The 14055-nt window shown below is 38.5% G+C and overlaps 1 protein-coding gene across 5 annotated transcripts in view; it reads right to left on the bottom strand.

Moving 5' to 3' along the window:
* The window catches only part of rttn (rotatin), a 230500-nt gene that overhangs the window by 205995 nt on the left and 10450 nt on the right, over positions 1-14055 (bottom strand). For all 5 annotated transcript variants that reach the window (XM_072570663.1, XM_072570665.1, XM_072570664.1 and 2 more), the window contains exons 5-8: positions 13330-13420; positions 10895-11009; positions 5456-5606; positions 3543-3708 (exon numbers count right to left, since the gene is read on the bottom strand). In XM_072570663.1, coding sequence (XP_072426764.1) covers positions 3543-3708; positions 5456-5606; positions 10895-11009; positions 13330-13420 — 523 coding nt within the window. The remainder of the gene's footprint in view (positions 1-3542; positions 3709-5455; positions 5607-10894; positions 11010-13329; positions 13421-14055) is intronic.

The raw sequence follows: 14055 nt of genomic DNA, 5'->3' as shown, positions 1-14055 counted from the left end.
CTCAAATATTTGTTGGAGGACTGCAGATGGTGAAGATCAGAGCTAAAAGGTGTGGTGCTGGAAAATCACAGCTGATCAGGCAGCATCCAAGGAGCAGGAGAGTCGACATTTCGAGCAGAAGCTCTTCATCAGGAATGTAGACACAACACGCCCAGAAACTCTAGCCACACTACCATACAAAGACATCTCGGAGATGACTACCAGACTACTCTGACCCCTTGGCATCATGGTAGCCCACAAACTTACCAACACATTGAAAGGAGCTACTGATGAATCTAAAGGATCCTATACCAACAATTTACAAATTACCATGCAAGGACTGTAGCAAACACTACATTGGACAGACATGCAGTAAACTAACCACCAGGAAACATGAACACCAACTAGCCACCAAAATATATAACCCAGTATCACTAGTATCCTCCCATACAGACGAAGAAGGACACGATTGCAACTGGGACAACACATCCATCCTAGGATAAGCTAAACAGAGACATACATGGGAATTCCTAGGGGCCAGGTATTCAAACTGGAACTCCACCAATAAACACATTGATTTGGACCCTATTTACCATCCTCTGAGAAAAAGACCAGTAATGATATCATCCACCTTTACAGACCAAGACACAAACTGAAAGCGAGATAGAACACCAGTGCTTCACCGGAGGCTCATTGATGATGGTGAAGAAACGTCTGAGAACAGCCTTCCACCTCAGCGAGCAAACTTACAACCTGAACCTCAACCTGAGCTACAAATCTTCTCAAAAATCACAAAATAGTTTCACCAGTATACACAGAGCAATGAAACATCCAACAGTTAAGAGTAAAATCAAAGCTAGCTTTGGCATCCGAGGACAGTACATATCTGAAATGTAACTTGCGTTCAATATTTTTAAAATGGGTGTTGGCTAAATGTCTACAGCCATGACATCATGATTGACAAAACAGACTATTAATATGAGAGAAATGAAGTGCTATAATGGCAAATCCACTTCCATCCCTCATTTACTCTCAACAAATGCTTCTGGGCTGTAACATTGTATCAAAGCAGGAAGGAAAATGTCAGTTCTTCTTCAGAGATAGCACTTCTCTGCTATTGATCAATCTCTTACATTCCATTATCTCAAGGAACTAAATAAACAGGTATACAGCTTTTCCTAACAAAGCAGTTGCCTGTAACCTCTTCTCAAATGAAGAAAGATGTTAACATTAAAGGCACAGAATTGATTCTACTCCCCTTATTAAATGAACCAAAATTAACAATCAATCTTTACTTCTGAGATATTTCCACTGCAATTTTGTGTAAAGGGCCACAATACAGAATTAGTATTAACATATTACAGCACCCACTTTACATTTTTCTTTAAAATGGACACTTCACAGCTTGTCAAATGGCATTTTAGCTTGCTCCAGAACTGTGATCTTATTAAATTATTAACCAAATTACATATCCATATTCACAACAAACATATTCTAGCCATTATAGATATACACACCCGTCCCAGAGTGAGTTGTTCCAGAACAATTACAACACTGACATCTGCCCAACTTTCAGGAAAATTGCCCAGGTATCTTGTTCATAAGAAGCAAGACAAAGGGAACTTGGCCAACTACTGCGCTACTCATTCCAGAAATGCTAACTCGATTCTTCCCAAATGCCAAATTGAGATCCATTTGCCCTCTTGAATAGGCTAAAAGATTACATGATATTATTTCAAAGAAAAACAAGCCAATTCTCCCCAGTGTCCCGATCAATGTTCACCCCTCAGTTTACTTACTTATAAACTTGACAACATCGCTGTCTGTGGAATGAGTGCCAGTTAGCTGCCACATTTCTTCAGTCTCAACAGTGACTACACTTTATAAGTACATCATTGGCTGTGAATTTCTTTGAAACTCTCTGAGCTAGTGAATGTGAGTAAAAATGCCAGCTAAATTCGCTATCCTGCATCCCAAATACCTGATAACCTCAACTTCAATTTCACACCCGTTGTACTGTGGTCTGTAGGATAGAGACCGCCAACCAGAGTGAGCTTTCTAATGATTTTGCATCCATCTTTGGAAAACCTCCATCCAATCAGCCAAGGCTAGTTCTAAGAGTGGAAATACCATTGCATAATGTAATTTCCAATGAGGGGTACTCTGACAACTATCAAATGGCAGCTACCAACAACATTCGGATAAAATAAAGATGATGACATAATGGCAGAATTTTGTTCGGATTTCAACTTGTCTGACACAGTTCCTCCCTTAACTATGGATGAAGAGTAATTTGTGTAACAGTGCTGCACAGCGTTGGGGAACAAAATGGTCCAACGAATTTCCCTTCGCACTCTTAACTCAGCATAGCCTGGCATTAAAACAAAGTGGCAAATTAATCTTGATGACATTGAAAAGTTAAATTGGGCCATTAAGTTCTATTTCAAAAAGAAAATCCATTCTGTTAACCTTGTCATGTAACTTAAATTTCTGATATCCTGAATCTAAAACTTTGCTCATCATTTATTTTCAAACTACCTCACAATCGGGTGACAATTGCAGATGGGATGATACAGCAGCATTAAGCTTCTACAGACGTATACTCAATCTTTTTGTTAATATCCAATTTAGTTTCTCATTTTTCTTTAAATTCATCTCACAATTTATAGATCAATATACTCTTCCTGTGTCTCGTTTTAAGATATATGTCCTGGTAGTGTTTAAATCTACAGCCCTTTACCAATTTTGCAAGTTGTCACTTGGACCTGGACTGGAGTGTAAACTGGTGAGTTAAATGAACTGCTTACTTTTCTAATGCTAACCCAAACATTAAAAAAAACATTTTTTCCTTTCACACAAGATCATAAATCAATTGAGGTTAGTTCTAGATTTCAATACTTTCGGTAATTAATTTTCTTCACACTTCAAAGAATGTAGACACCACTCTCTTTCCATCATCACTGGAAATTGCAATGAAAAATTAAAACAGCCTCTGTTTAAATACTATACAATGCGATTTTGAAATGCTCAAACATGAAAAAGCTTTGAATTCAACTCAGTAATGAAGAGCATGCTCATTAACAAACTTCATACAAGTAGTAATGGGTATTCAAGATATATGTAATCTTCAACGCTTCATCAAACAAAGGTGAAAACGTGTTGGAAAGTGTAGAAATGGAAACTAATAATTCAATAGAACTATTCAGCATGTCTTTCCACAACCAGCAGAGAAAAGATTCAGATGCAGATCCTCCACAAACTTATGGAAGGCTCTGAAGTGATAACTTAGATTCTCTGTCGACATTTCTGTTATTTTCTGCTTTAATGCAGAAATTTTCATTTTCTAACGAAGATCTGGCATACTAAATTAGGAAATTCTGAATTAAATTTCCTGAGACTCCAATAAAATTAAGTGCTGTACATTCCAAACAAATATAAGCCCTAGAAAAAAGTGCAAGCATACACTAGGCATTGCATATTAACAGAACCAAGTTACATTTGTTGAAGAAATTTTCATGAAAGCTGTTCTAGGTAGTATGATGTCCAAGCAGGATCTCACTTACCTTGATGATACTGCATCACCATCTTGGCCATCTCCTCTGGGACGCTGAACAGTTCGCCCAATGACAGATGGTCTTGGACTGGTACTTCTAAAAGAGGGATTTTGGGAAATGTGTGTCCCCCTTGTTTCCTGAGAATAGGCCACAGAAGAATGCTGTGAAAGTAAATCTGGGGTGGGAGGGGAGGGGAGGGGAGGGGAGGCGGGGGAGGAGCAAAAACAAATTTACAAGTCAATTTCTGAATGCTAACCTAACGTAGGGATTACATGTGCACACTTATATAATAACATTTATAAAATTATATCTTGGATTAATTAAGGACCAGCCATTTTTTGTAAAAGATAAATTCTCTCTCAATTCTATTCTTACTTAACCATACAAATGTTCCCTTGATATAACCATTTGAAATTCAGAGCGAGAGCTTAAATTAGGACTCATAATTGTTCCTTCTCAGACAAATCGAATTTGCACTTTCAGGATCTTCTTGATGGTCCCATTCTATACTAAATATCATCATCATCATCATCATCATGCTTGCCTGAAGTAGATTCAATTATCTAGCTGAAAGCCAATTAATTAATTAATCGCTCTTAACTGCCAAAGATAAGAATAAGCAGACATGTATTAGAACCCTGATGTAACTGAGGAATGAGGTATTTGCTTGTAGTTTTTAGCTCTGCAAATGAATGTAAGAAAAAGTAAACAGTGTTTCTATATAATTCAAAAATGAAGAGATATAAAACTGAACATTGGATCTGTAGAAAGTGACTCTAGCAACTTAATAATAAAAATAAGAAGTTAACAAATGAACTAAACAGAGATATTGCAATGGTCTTCACTTTAGAGTAAAATGAAGGAAAATCCAAAGGTGATTTTGCAGTGATTTAAGGTCAAGATGATGACAAAGGAAAGCGTTATCCCCTGGATCTACACCTGAAGCACAATTCCCTGTAAGGCTATAGACCAGGTATTGTGCCACAGGGATCAGTGCTGAGTTCTCAACTTTTACAAGTAATCTAACAAGACTTGGATGAAGGAACTAAAAATATGGCTGCCACATTTTCTGAGGACAAAGGTAGAAAAGTAAGTTGTGAACTAGACCTGAAGAAGATACAAGGAGATATAGATGGGTTATATAAGGGAGTAAAAATTGAGTATATGCAGATACAGTATGTAATTAGGAAAGCTAATGGACCATTTTTTTGTTTTTGTTAGTGGAACTGATTACGTCAATTGGTCATATTATTCTTCAGTTATACAGGGGACTGGTGAGACCACATCTCTGTGCAGTTTTGGTCAGCTTATTTAAGGAAGGATGCAAATACATTGGAGGTAGTTCAGTGAAGGACTGCTACATTAACATCTGGTAGGTTTGCATTATGAGAAAGGAGTGAACAGGTTAAGTTTGCATCAACTGGAACAGTGAGTGGTAGCTGAATGGAAACGTATGTGATCTTTCGAGTCCACAAGGAATGGATTTTCCTGTTGTGGAACAATCTAGAATGAGAGGCTACTGGTTCAGAATAATGACTACCCATTTATGACAGAAATAGGCAGAATTTGTTTCTCACATTTCTCAATGAGATTCGACATGTTACTGAATGGCAGAATCCTCCAAATTCTTCTGTTTGTATCTTCAAACAAACATTCACAGATTCCTGCTCAATAGCTAGTTAAGATTCTCAACATGGGAGGTGGATTTCAAGAAATTATGGGTAACATTTCAGAACCACAAAAGTGTTATGGCAAGGTGAAAGTCATTCAGTCCACAGTGTCCACTGCATCTGCATTTCCTGTCTCTCCTTTTCTCACTCCCTCCCCCCACCCCCACCCCGCCCCCCAGATTTCCCAGCCACTAGAGCTCCTTCCACTCTCTCTCCCCCCATATTTAAGTAGAAATAAGTAGTTCACCTTACCTTGTTTTGCAGAAAAGAAGCTGGGATCCCTGTGGAAGTTTAGTCTTCTTTGTAGATAAACAGATAGTTGGGTCAAACAACCTACAGCTTGTATTGCTAAATATTGTGTTCCATCTCCACCAAATGCCAATTTTGTCAACAAAAGAAGGTTCTGAAAAAAGGGAAGTGAAAAATTAAAATATGAATTACTATTGTCAAATCATTGAAAGAAAAAGGAGAAAAAGATTGATTAGTTGTGTGCAAATCAATGGCTGCTAAATCCCTAGGGCCTGATAATCTACATCTCAGAGTACTTAAGGAAGTGACCCTAGACATAGTAGATGTTTCACAATTTTGTAGACTCTGGAACAGTTCCTACGCATAGCTAATGTAACCCCACTATTTTTTTAAAAAGGCAGTCAAGATAAAACAGCAAATTATAAACCCATTAGCCTGACATTAGATTAGATTCTCTACAGAGTGGAAACAGGCCCTTTGGCCCAACCAGTCCACACCAACCGTCCAAACAGCAACCCATCCAGACCCATTTCCCTCTGACTAATGCACCTAACACCAAAGGCAATTTAGCATGGCCAGTTCAGTGTTCGGTGCATTAGTCAGAGGAGGGGGTGGGTTGCTCTTCGGAGAGTTGGTGTGGACTTGTTGGGCTGAATGGCTGTTTCCACACTGTGGGGAATCTAATCTAATCTAATCTAATCTAATCTAATCTAAAGACCTAGGGAGGAAACCGGAGCACCCAGAGGAAACCTATGCAGACATTGGGAGAATGTGCAAACTCCACACAAAACAAACAAACAGTCACGAGAGGCAGGAATCGAATACGGGTCCCGGTGCTGTGAGGCAGCAGTGCTAACCACTGAGCCACCGTGCCTAGTACTTGAGAAATACTAGAATTAGTTATAAAAGATATAAACTGAAGTTCTTGGAAAACAGTGATCGGACAAAGTCACCATGGATTTAGGATTGGGAAATCATTCTTGACAAGTTTACTGGAGTTTTGAGAGAATTAATGAAGGGGAGCCAATGGATGAAGTATATTTGGACTTTCATAAGGCTTTTGATTAGCATGTACGATCAAAGTGTGTGGGACTGGTGGTAGCATGCTGAAATGGATAAAAGAACCGGTTAGCAGATAGAAACAAATAGGAACAAACAGGTCTTTTTCTAACTGGCTGTTAATGACTACTGAGATACTGCAAGGGATCAGTACTTGCATCCCAACTAATCACAATACATATGAATGATAAATGATATAGAACTAAATACAATCTCTCCAAGTTTACAAACGCCAAAACTGAATGGGAGGGTGAGCAGAAAGGAGGATGAAGACACACTTCAGTATGATTTCAACAAGTTGAGCGAGAAGGCAAATGCATGCCAGATAAAGTATATCTGGACAAATAGAAGGTTATCCATTTTGGTAGCAAAAATAGGAAGGCAGACTATCTAAACGGCGATAGGAGATAGGGAAAGGTACAACAAGACTTGGACACCAGTCATGCAAAATATGCAAGCACATGCAGCAGACAGTAAAAACGACAAAGGGTATATTGGCCTTCATGGCAAGAGGTTAAGTACAGGAGGAAAAATACCTTGCTGCAATTATACAAGGCTTTGGTGTGACCCAACTGGGAGTACTGTGTACAGTTTTGGTCTCCTTATCTGAGGAAGAATATTCTGGCTATGGAAAGAGTGAAACAAAGGTAAACGTAACTGATTCCTGGATGTCAGGACTGGTGCATAAAGATGAACTGGATCAGTTAGGAATGTATTAGGGTGACATGGTGACTCAGTGGTTCGCACTGCTGCCTCACAGCGCCAGATACCCGGTTTCAATTCTAGCTTTGACCACCTGCCTGTGTGGAGTTTGTACATTCTCCTGTATCGCGTGGGTTTCCTTCAGGTGCACTGGTTTCCTCCCACAATCCAAAGATGTGCAGATTAGGTGAACTGGCCAAGCTAAACTGCCTATAAATTGCCCTTAGGGACGTACAGGCTAGGTGAAATAGCCATTGGAAATGCAGGGTTACAGGAATGTGGACGGATGCTCTGAGGGGCGGTATGGACTCAATGGGATGAATAGCCTCCTTTCCCACTGTTGGGATTCTTTGATTCTATGATATTCACTGGAGTTGAGAAGAATGACGGGGAATCTTTTAAAAACTTTTAAAATTCTAATAGGTCTGGACAGAGAAAATGGAGGGATGTTCTTTATGACTCGGCATCCAGAACCAGGGATCACAGTCTAAGAATACAGGGGGATAAGCCATTTAGAACTTAGATGAAAAGAAATTTCTTCACCCAGCAGCGGTGAGCTGTGGAATTCTCTGTCACAGAGCGTGACTGAGACCAACAAATCAATTTGGCAAGTAGCTGAAGCATGGAGACCAGAAGTTTCAGACTCAATTCACCAGCTGTGATTCTTACCAGATTATAGCCAGGACGTCAACAGAGGTGCTACGCCTCTTTTAGCGCACTGGGGTCTCACATCAAAAGTAAACATGTTAATATGTGGAGACTGCAACCTAACTAGTGAACAAACCAGCAGTACTTAATGACGAATTTAAAAACCAACATCCTGGAGGTTACATTGACCAAAACCGAACTAGTTTAGCCATATAAATGTGCTTACTACAACAGCAGTTCGGAGGCTAGGAATCCTACAGTGAGTAACTCACCTCCTGACTCTCCAAAAACATGTCCATTATCTACAGTGGCACAATTCAAGAGTGTGATGGTATAGTGTTCATTTGCCTGGAGGAATGCAGCTTGAATAACATTCAGGAAACTTGGCAAATCAGACCAATCAGCACTTCACCTTATCATCTTAAACAAGCATTTACTCCCCATATGAGTAACAGTATAGTGGCTATGTGTACCATCTACAAGATACATAATGATAACTAATCACAGCTTCAACAACAATAATTTCCAAATTTGCAACCTCAAACATCAAGAATAAGACAACAGTTGCATGGGACCACCATTTCTAAGTTCACTCCAAGTCACACACTGATCCTGACTCGGAAATGCAACATTGTTCCTTTATTGTCTCTGGATAAAAACATTGGGAATTTTCTGAAAGCAGTGTGGTTGAATCGGCAACACATGACCTGCACAGGTCAAGTGTGACTTAGCGCCACCTTCTGAAATTAAATTAGTGATAGGCAATAAACATTGGTTAAGCGTGTTTCAAAATTGGCCAATTTCAGAAGTTAAAGAGCACCTGAAATTAATAATTGCTATTTAGATTTCTGACCTTGACTTGAAATCTGTCCTAAATTTCATATTTAAGTTTCATTTAAATATGCTGGCTTGCCCAACTGTACGTGACAACATACCTTTTTCAAATTTAATAAAAACAAATCTGAAAGCCTCTGATAAACATTGTGCCTTTTTTAATTCATGAATTCATGTTACTAATCTTCATTTGTCTCCCTTTTTCTTTGCCTTCTCATGGATCTGCCTTGCTCAAGCAAATAGCAGGTGGCAATGTACAACGTACCAGGTAGAAATCATGTAAAACAATGCAGATTTTATGCTGTCTTGAAACTAAATTTGACAGTTTATTTTGTGACAATGCTGTCACTTTAAAGGGTTATTTTGTCCTGGGTTTTTATTTAAAGAGAGGTTGTAAAAGCAGAGATGCTGAAATGGCTACTGTAGATTGCTTAAGTAAACAATGCAGGAGGCCTTTAGATTTTGTTTAAATTAGAACAATCAAAGCAGCTTGAATGAGAGTGCCAGTTCTCACAGTCCCAGCTTCCTCGTTTATTTTTAGCTTTAGAGGCAGAAGCTGTTTGGGTCTTCAAAGAGATGGAAGCTTCAGTGAATGATTCCTAGCTTCTACTTTCTCTGAAATCTCTCCTGATGTTGTTCCCCTCTGGATTGGAGAACCGCATGTAAGAATCTGTATCTGAATTTGCCTTTTTGCCAAGCGGTGTGTTTATGGGATGTTACTGAACTGGCACAGTATCTATTATTTGGTTAAATTTTCCAATATTATGTGATTCTAAATTCCTCTTTTTTTTTATTGTATTTTAAGTTAGTGTTTAAATAAATTGTGTTTTACTTAACCTAGAGTAGTAAGTTCAGTCACATCATTACATATCTACATTTAAAAATAAGGTTAGAGTCTGGTTCATAACAGTCTCCACAGGTATAACAGGTACACTTTTATGCAAACATACCAAGTCAGATAGTTAAACACTCATCTTTTGTTGAATTAACAACAAACGTTTGAGCTGTTTCAAGGTTTTAAAAAAAATAAAACCCTGGACACAGGGAAATTTAGCATCTGCTTTTCAATTTCAAAGAAAGCAGTAACAGTCGTTATTCACTGTGAAATACAGTTATCAGCCAAGCATATGTTTTAAAAACAGAGACATTTAATTTCACATAACCATTGAACCATTCTGATAGATTAAGCCAGTTTTTTTTAAACATTTCTTCAGGTTGTGAGTGGTAATCAGTTTTCACCAATTGTTTTCTCTTGTACTTTTGTAAACTGAAGATAGTAGGATACCTTCTTGTTTAAGAGTAAATGTCTTTATTTACATGAGAAAATAATAAGAATTCAACAATCATCAGAGACAAGGGATACTGCAGTGAGTAAGTCACCTTCTGACACCCCAAAGTCTATGCACCATCTACAAGGCACAAGTCAGGAGTATGATGGAATAGTCACCACTTGCAGCTCCAACAACACTCAAGAAGCTTGACACCATTCAGGACAAAGCAACCCACTTGATTGGCACCATCTACAAACATTCAATCTCTTCACCACTGGCACTCAGTACAAGATGCACTGCAAAAACTTATCAAAGATCCTTAGACAGCACCTTCCAAACCCATGGCTACTTCCACCTAGAAGGAAGAAGGCAGCAGGTACTTGGAAACACCACCACCTACAAGTCACTCATCACCTGATTTGGAAATATACCAAAGTTCCTTCATAGTCGCTGGGTCAAAATCCTGAAATTCCCTCCCTATCAGCAAGTGGACTGCAGCGATTCAAGAAGGCAGCTCATCACCACCTTCTCAAGGGCAAATAGAGATGGGCTATCAATGCTGGCCAGCCAATGATGCCCACATCCCACAAATGAATTTTTTTAAAAGTGCAAGCCGAGACATGGGGTGACTGGTTCCATTCCCCTGAAGTACAGTGAAGGCAATTGGGTTTTTGTAACAAGTCAGCAGCTTTCACGATTACTTTTTCTGGTCCTAGAGCAAATTCACAACTTGATATGGTATACACTCAACTGAAGGGCTCTGGATGGCTTAGGTTATTAATCATATTCTGTGTGATAAGATCTGAGTAAGCCTTTAGTTTCTATATTAAATTATAACCTAATTGTTAAATTGGACCTATTCTCACAAAACTAAGAAGATTCAGAAATATACAAATCAACATTTAACATATGAAAAGGTATCTCTTACCTGGACGATCTTTGGACGCTGAAGGAAGATCTCAGCAGGAAAATCCTGCATTATAACATCTTGCAGAAGTTCACACGTATTGCGAACTAAGGTGTGATTACTGCTTTTCAAAGAGCTATTCAAAAATAAGCAGTGGTTAAAAACTACTAACTCTTCAGTTTTCCTCACAACATTCTGAATTTGGGCAGAAGGCCCATGAAACACAAACTCGAACACTGTCTTGTGAAAGCTGAAATCAACTTTATTAATACTGCTGGAACTTGGAAGACACATTTTGTTGAAGCTTTCACCTTGCAGTGATTAGGACAATTCGCAAGAACACAAACTCAAAAGGAAAAAAAACTAACATTTATGCTGCATGATGGGAAAGAACTAACTGGTTAAAAAGTATACTCTAATTCATAGAAATATTAGCTGACGTGTTCTTCATGAAAATGAAGGCTGATAGTTGACTACCAGATTGTACTTAAATTTTAAATCAGGGAGGTTGACTCTGATTTCTCAGGATAATACTCTGACCAATGAGTCAATAAACCAACTTTATTGAGTCCAAATAGGTAAAGTGTGTACACATAGTCTTTCTATCGTCAAAGAGCAAAAGTCTGTGTATTAATATATGTGCATTCAGTGCACACATGCATCACACTGAGAGCCTAACTGACAACACTAAATTATATACATTCAGTATTACCCAGCAAATATTATCCAACTGCAGAATAGCATCCAATGTTAGGTACAGTGTTGCGAATTTTCAAAGTGAAGGTGAGTTAGGAAATGGTCAGTTCCTGGTTTCTTGCAAACAGCTGATGGGACATGCTGTTTGATAAGATCTATCAATCTTTGGGATGAATGGCCTACATATCTGGCATCACAGCAGTATTGACATTCACTGAGTCAGAGTTTTAGAGTGTAGAAAGAGTCCATCATGTATGAATCAGACATCAAGCACCTATCCATTCTAGTCCTTTTTTCCAGCACTTGGCCCACAGCCTTGTATGCCATGGCAGTTCAAACGATTATCTAAATATCTATTAAATGTTCCAATGGTTCCTACCTCCATCACCTTTCACGAGTCACAGTCAGCAATCATTCTTTGGGTGAAAAACTGTTCCTTAAATCCATCCTGACCATCTGCCCTTTACCTTTAAACAATGCCCTTGGTTACTCATCCCTCTGCTAAGAGGGAAATTTCTTCCTATCCATACTATCTATGGCCCATGTAATTTTGAGCAACTCAATCAGACTCCTACCCCCACCTCCCAATCCCATTCAGCCTTCTCTATTCTATTGAAAACAATCCTCAGCTTATATAGTTTCTATGCATAACTGAAATGCTCCAACCAAACAACATCTCTGGTGAATCGCCGCTACACTCTATCTAGTGCAATCACATCCTTTCTAGTGCAATGACCGGAATTGCAAACCAGATAAATCACACCAAGGATTTACGTACCAGGACACTTATTTGGCTTCACAATAACTTTTTGTTTTATGTTTGTTGCATATAGCAGTGTGAAATAGCTAGCTTCAATTGTTGATCAAACTTTTAAGATATCTAAATCTAAGATAACCTACGCACTTTTCAGGACCAAGAGGGCTGTCATAGGACCTTCTATGTCTACCCCAAGCCTATCTTTACTGGTCAATATTCATGTTCAGATTCCTGCATATCAATGTGCTAAAAGATTGGCTTTATCAGCAAACATCTAAATAGTGTCCACGCCATTTGTTCATCGTGCAAGCTTGATGCTGAAATATAGTGTATTAAAACGATACTGCTCAGATAATTTCTCACAGTATAACATGCAATCTTATGGAATGCCTTTTTAAAAATGTCACAGGTTTCAGTGGAACCTATGCACTCATTCAAGCCAGCTAGGAACAACAATACCACAGAGCTCATCACAACAAATAACTAGCAGATAATAGTGGTCCATAAAAGGTGAGATCATTAGGAATAGATACCCTTACAGGATGCATTTAACCTAAATTATGCACCTTCATGGAATACAGCACTTCTTTCAAAAGGTATTTTCCAAAATGTCTACAAAACAGGAGTTTCCATTTCATTCACAATTCTGAATTTTTGTTTTTAATGTGAGGGTAATACAAAGCTTTTTTTTAAAAAGTGTTATTTCAGTCAGACCATTCTGGATCACCAATGCACTTAAAGGTTTCCTATATGAGTGGAATCACAAAGCCATGAATCATATACATGACTACTAGATACCAGACCCATTGACTTTAACATCACAGAGTAATTTGTTTGATGTGCAACATTTTAATGGTTCAAGTACTATTACACAAAAACAAATATAAATGAGCAATATCCATTTTTTTAAACCAGGATTGAAAAACAGTTTTTTAACTAAGTTGAGACTAAGATAATTTATTTTTCCATTGTCATTCATACAATCCAACTTACTATAACATACCTTGCAGTTGATGAAAGAACATGCTTGTCTGTCATAGTCAGTGTCAACCAAGGAAAGGTGGAATACTTCAGGCATTTCACTGTATCATTAACTAATGGTAAAAAACAAAACCCTTGAAACTGGAGTGCAAAATCAATTACAAAATAACTATATGCTTTAATTTATAATTAATGTCAATGACAAGTTTGGCATCTTGTCAAAGGCCTTCAAGAATTTGAAATATATCACATCCACTGGCTCTCCTTTGTTTAACTTGCTTGTTACCTTCTCTTCTTGTCCAAGCCATGCTGATTCAGCTCGATTTTACCATGTACTGTTAAGGAGGCCACTGTTGGAATATTACGTGCAATTCTGGTCTTCTTCCGATCAGAAAGATGTTATGAAACTTGAAAGGGTTCAGAAAAGATTTACAAGGATGTTGCCAGGATTGGAGGATTTGAGATATAGGGAGAGGCTGAACATGCTGGTGTTGTTTTCCCTGGAACGTCGCAGGCTGAGGGGTGACCTTATAGAGGTTTACAAAATCATGAGGGGCATGGATAGGGTAAGTAGACAAAGTCGTTTCCCTGGGTTCGGGGAGTCCAGAACTAGAGTGCATAGGTTTAGGGTGAGAGGGGACAGATATAAAAGATACCTAAGGGGCAACTTTTTCACACAGAGGGTGGGACATGTATGGAATGAGCTGCCAGAGGAACTGGTAGAGGCTGTTACAATTGCAACATTTAA

This window comes from Chiloscyllium punctatum, chromosome 5 (assembly GCF_047496795.1).
Source record: "Chiloscyllium punctatum isolate Juve2018m chromosome 5, sChiPun1.3, whole genome shotgun sequence".
Lineage (NCBI taxonomy): Eukaryota > Metazoa > Chordata > Chondrichthyes > Orectolobiformes > Hemiscylliidae > Chiloscyllium > Chiloscyllium punctatum.
The sequence above is the reverse complement of the archived record's forward strand: the minus strand, read 5'-3'. Positions and strand labels throughout refer to the sequence as shown.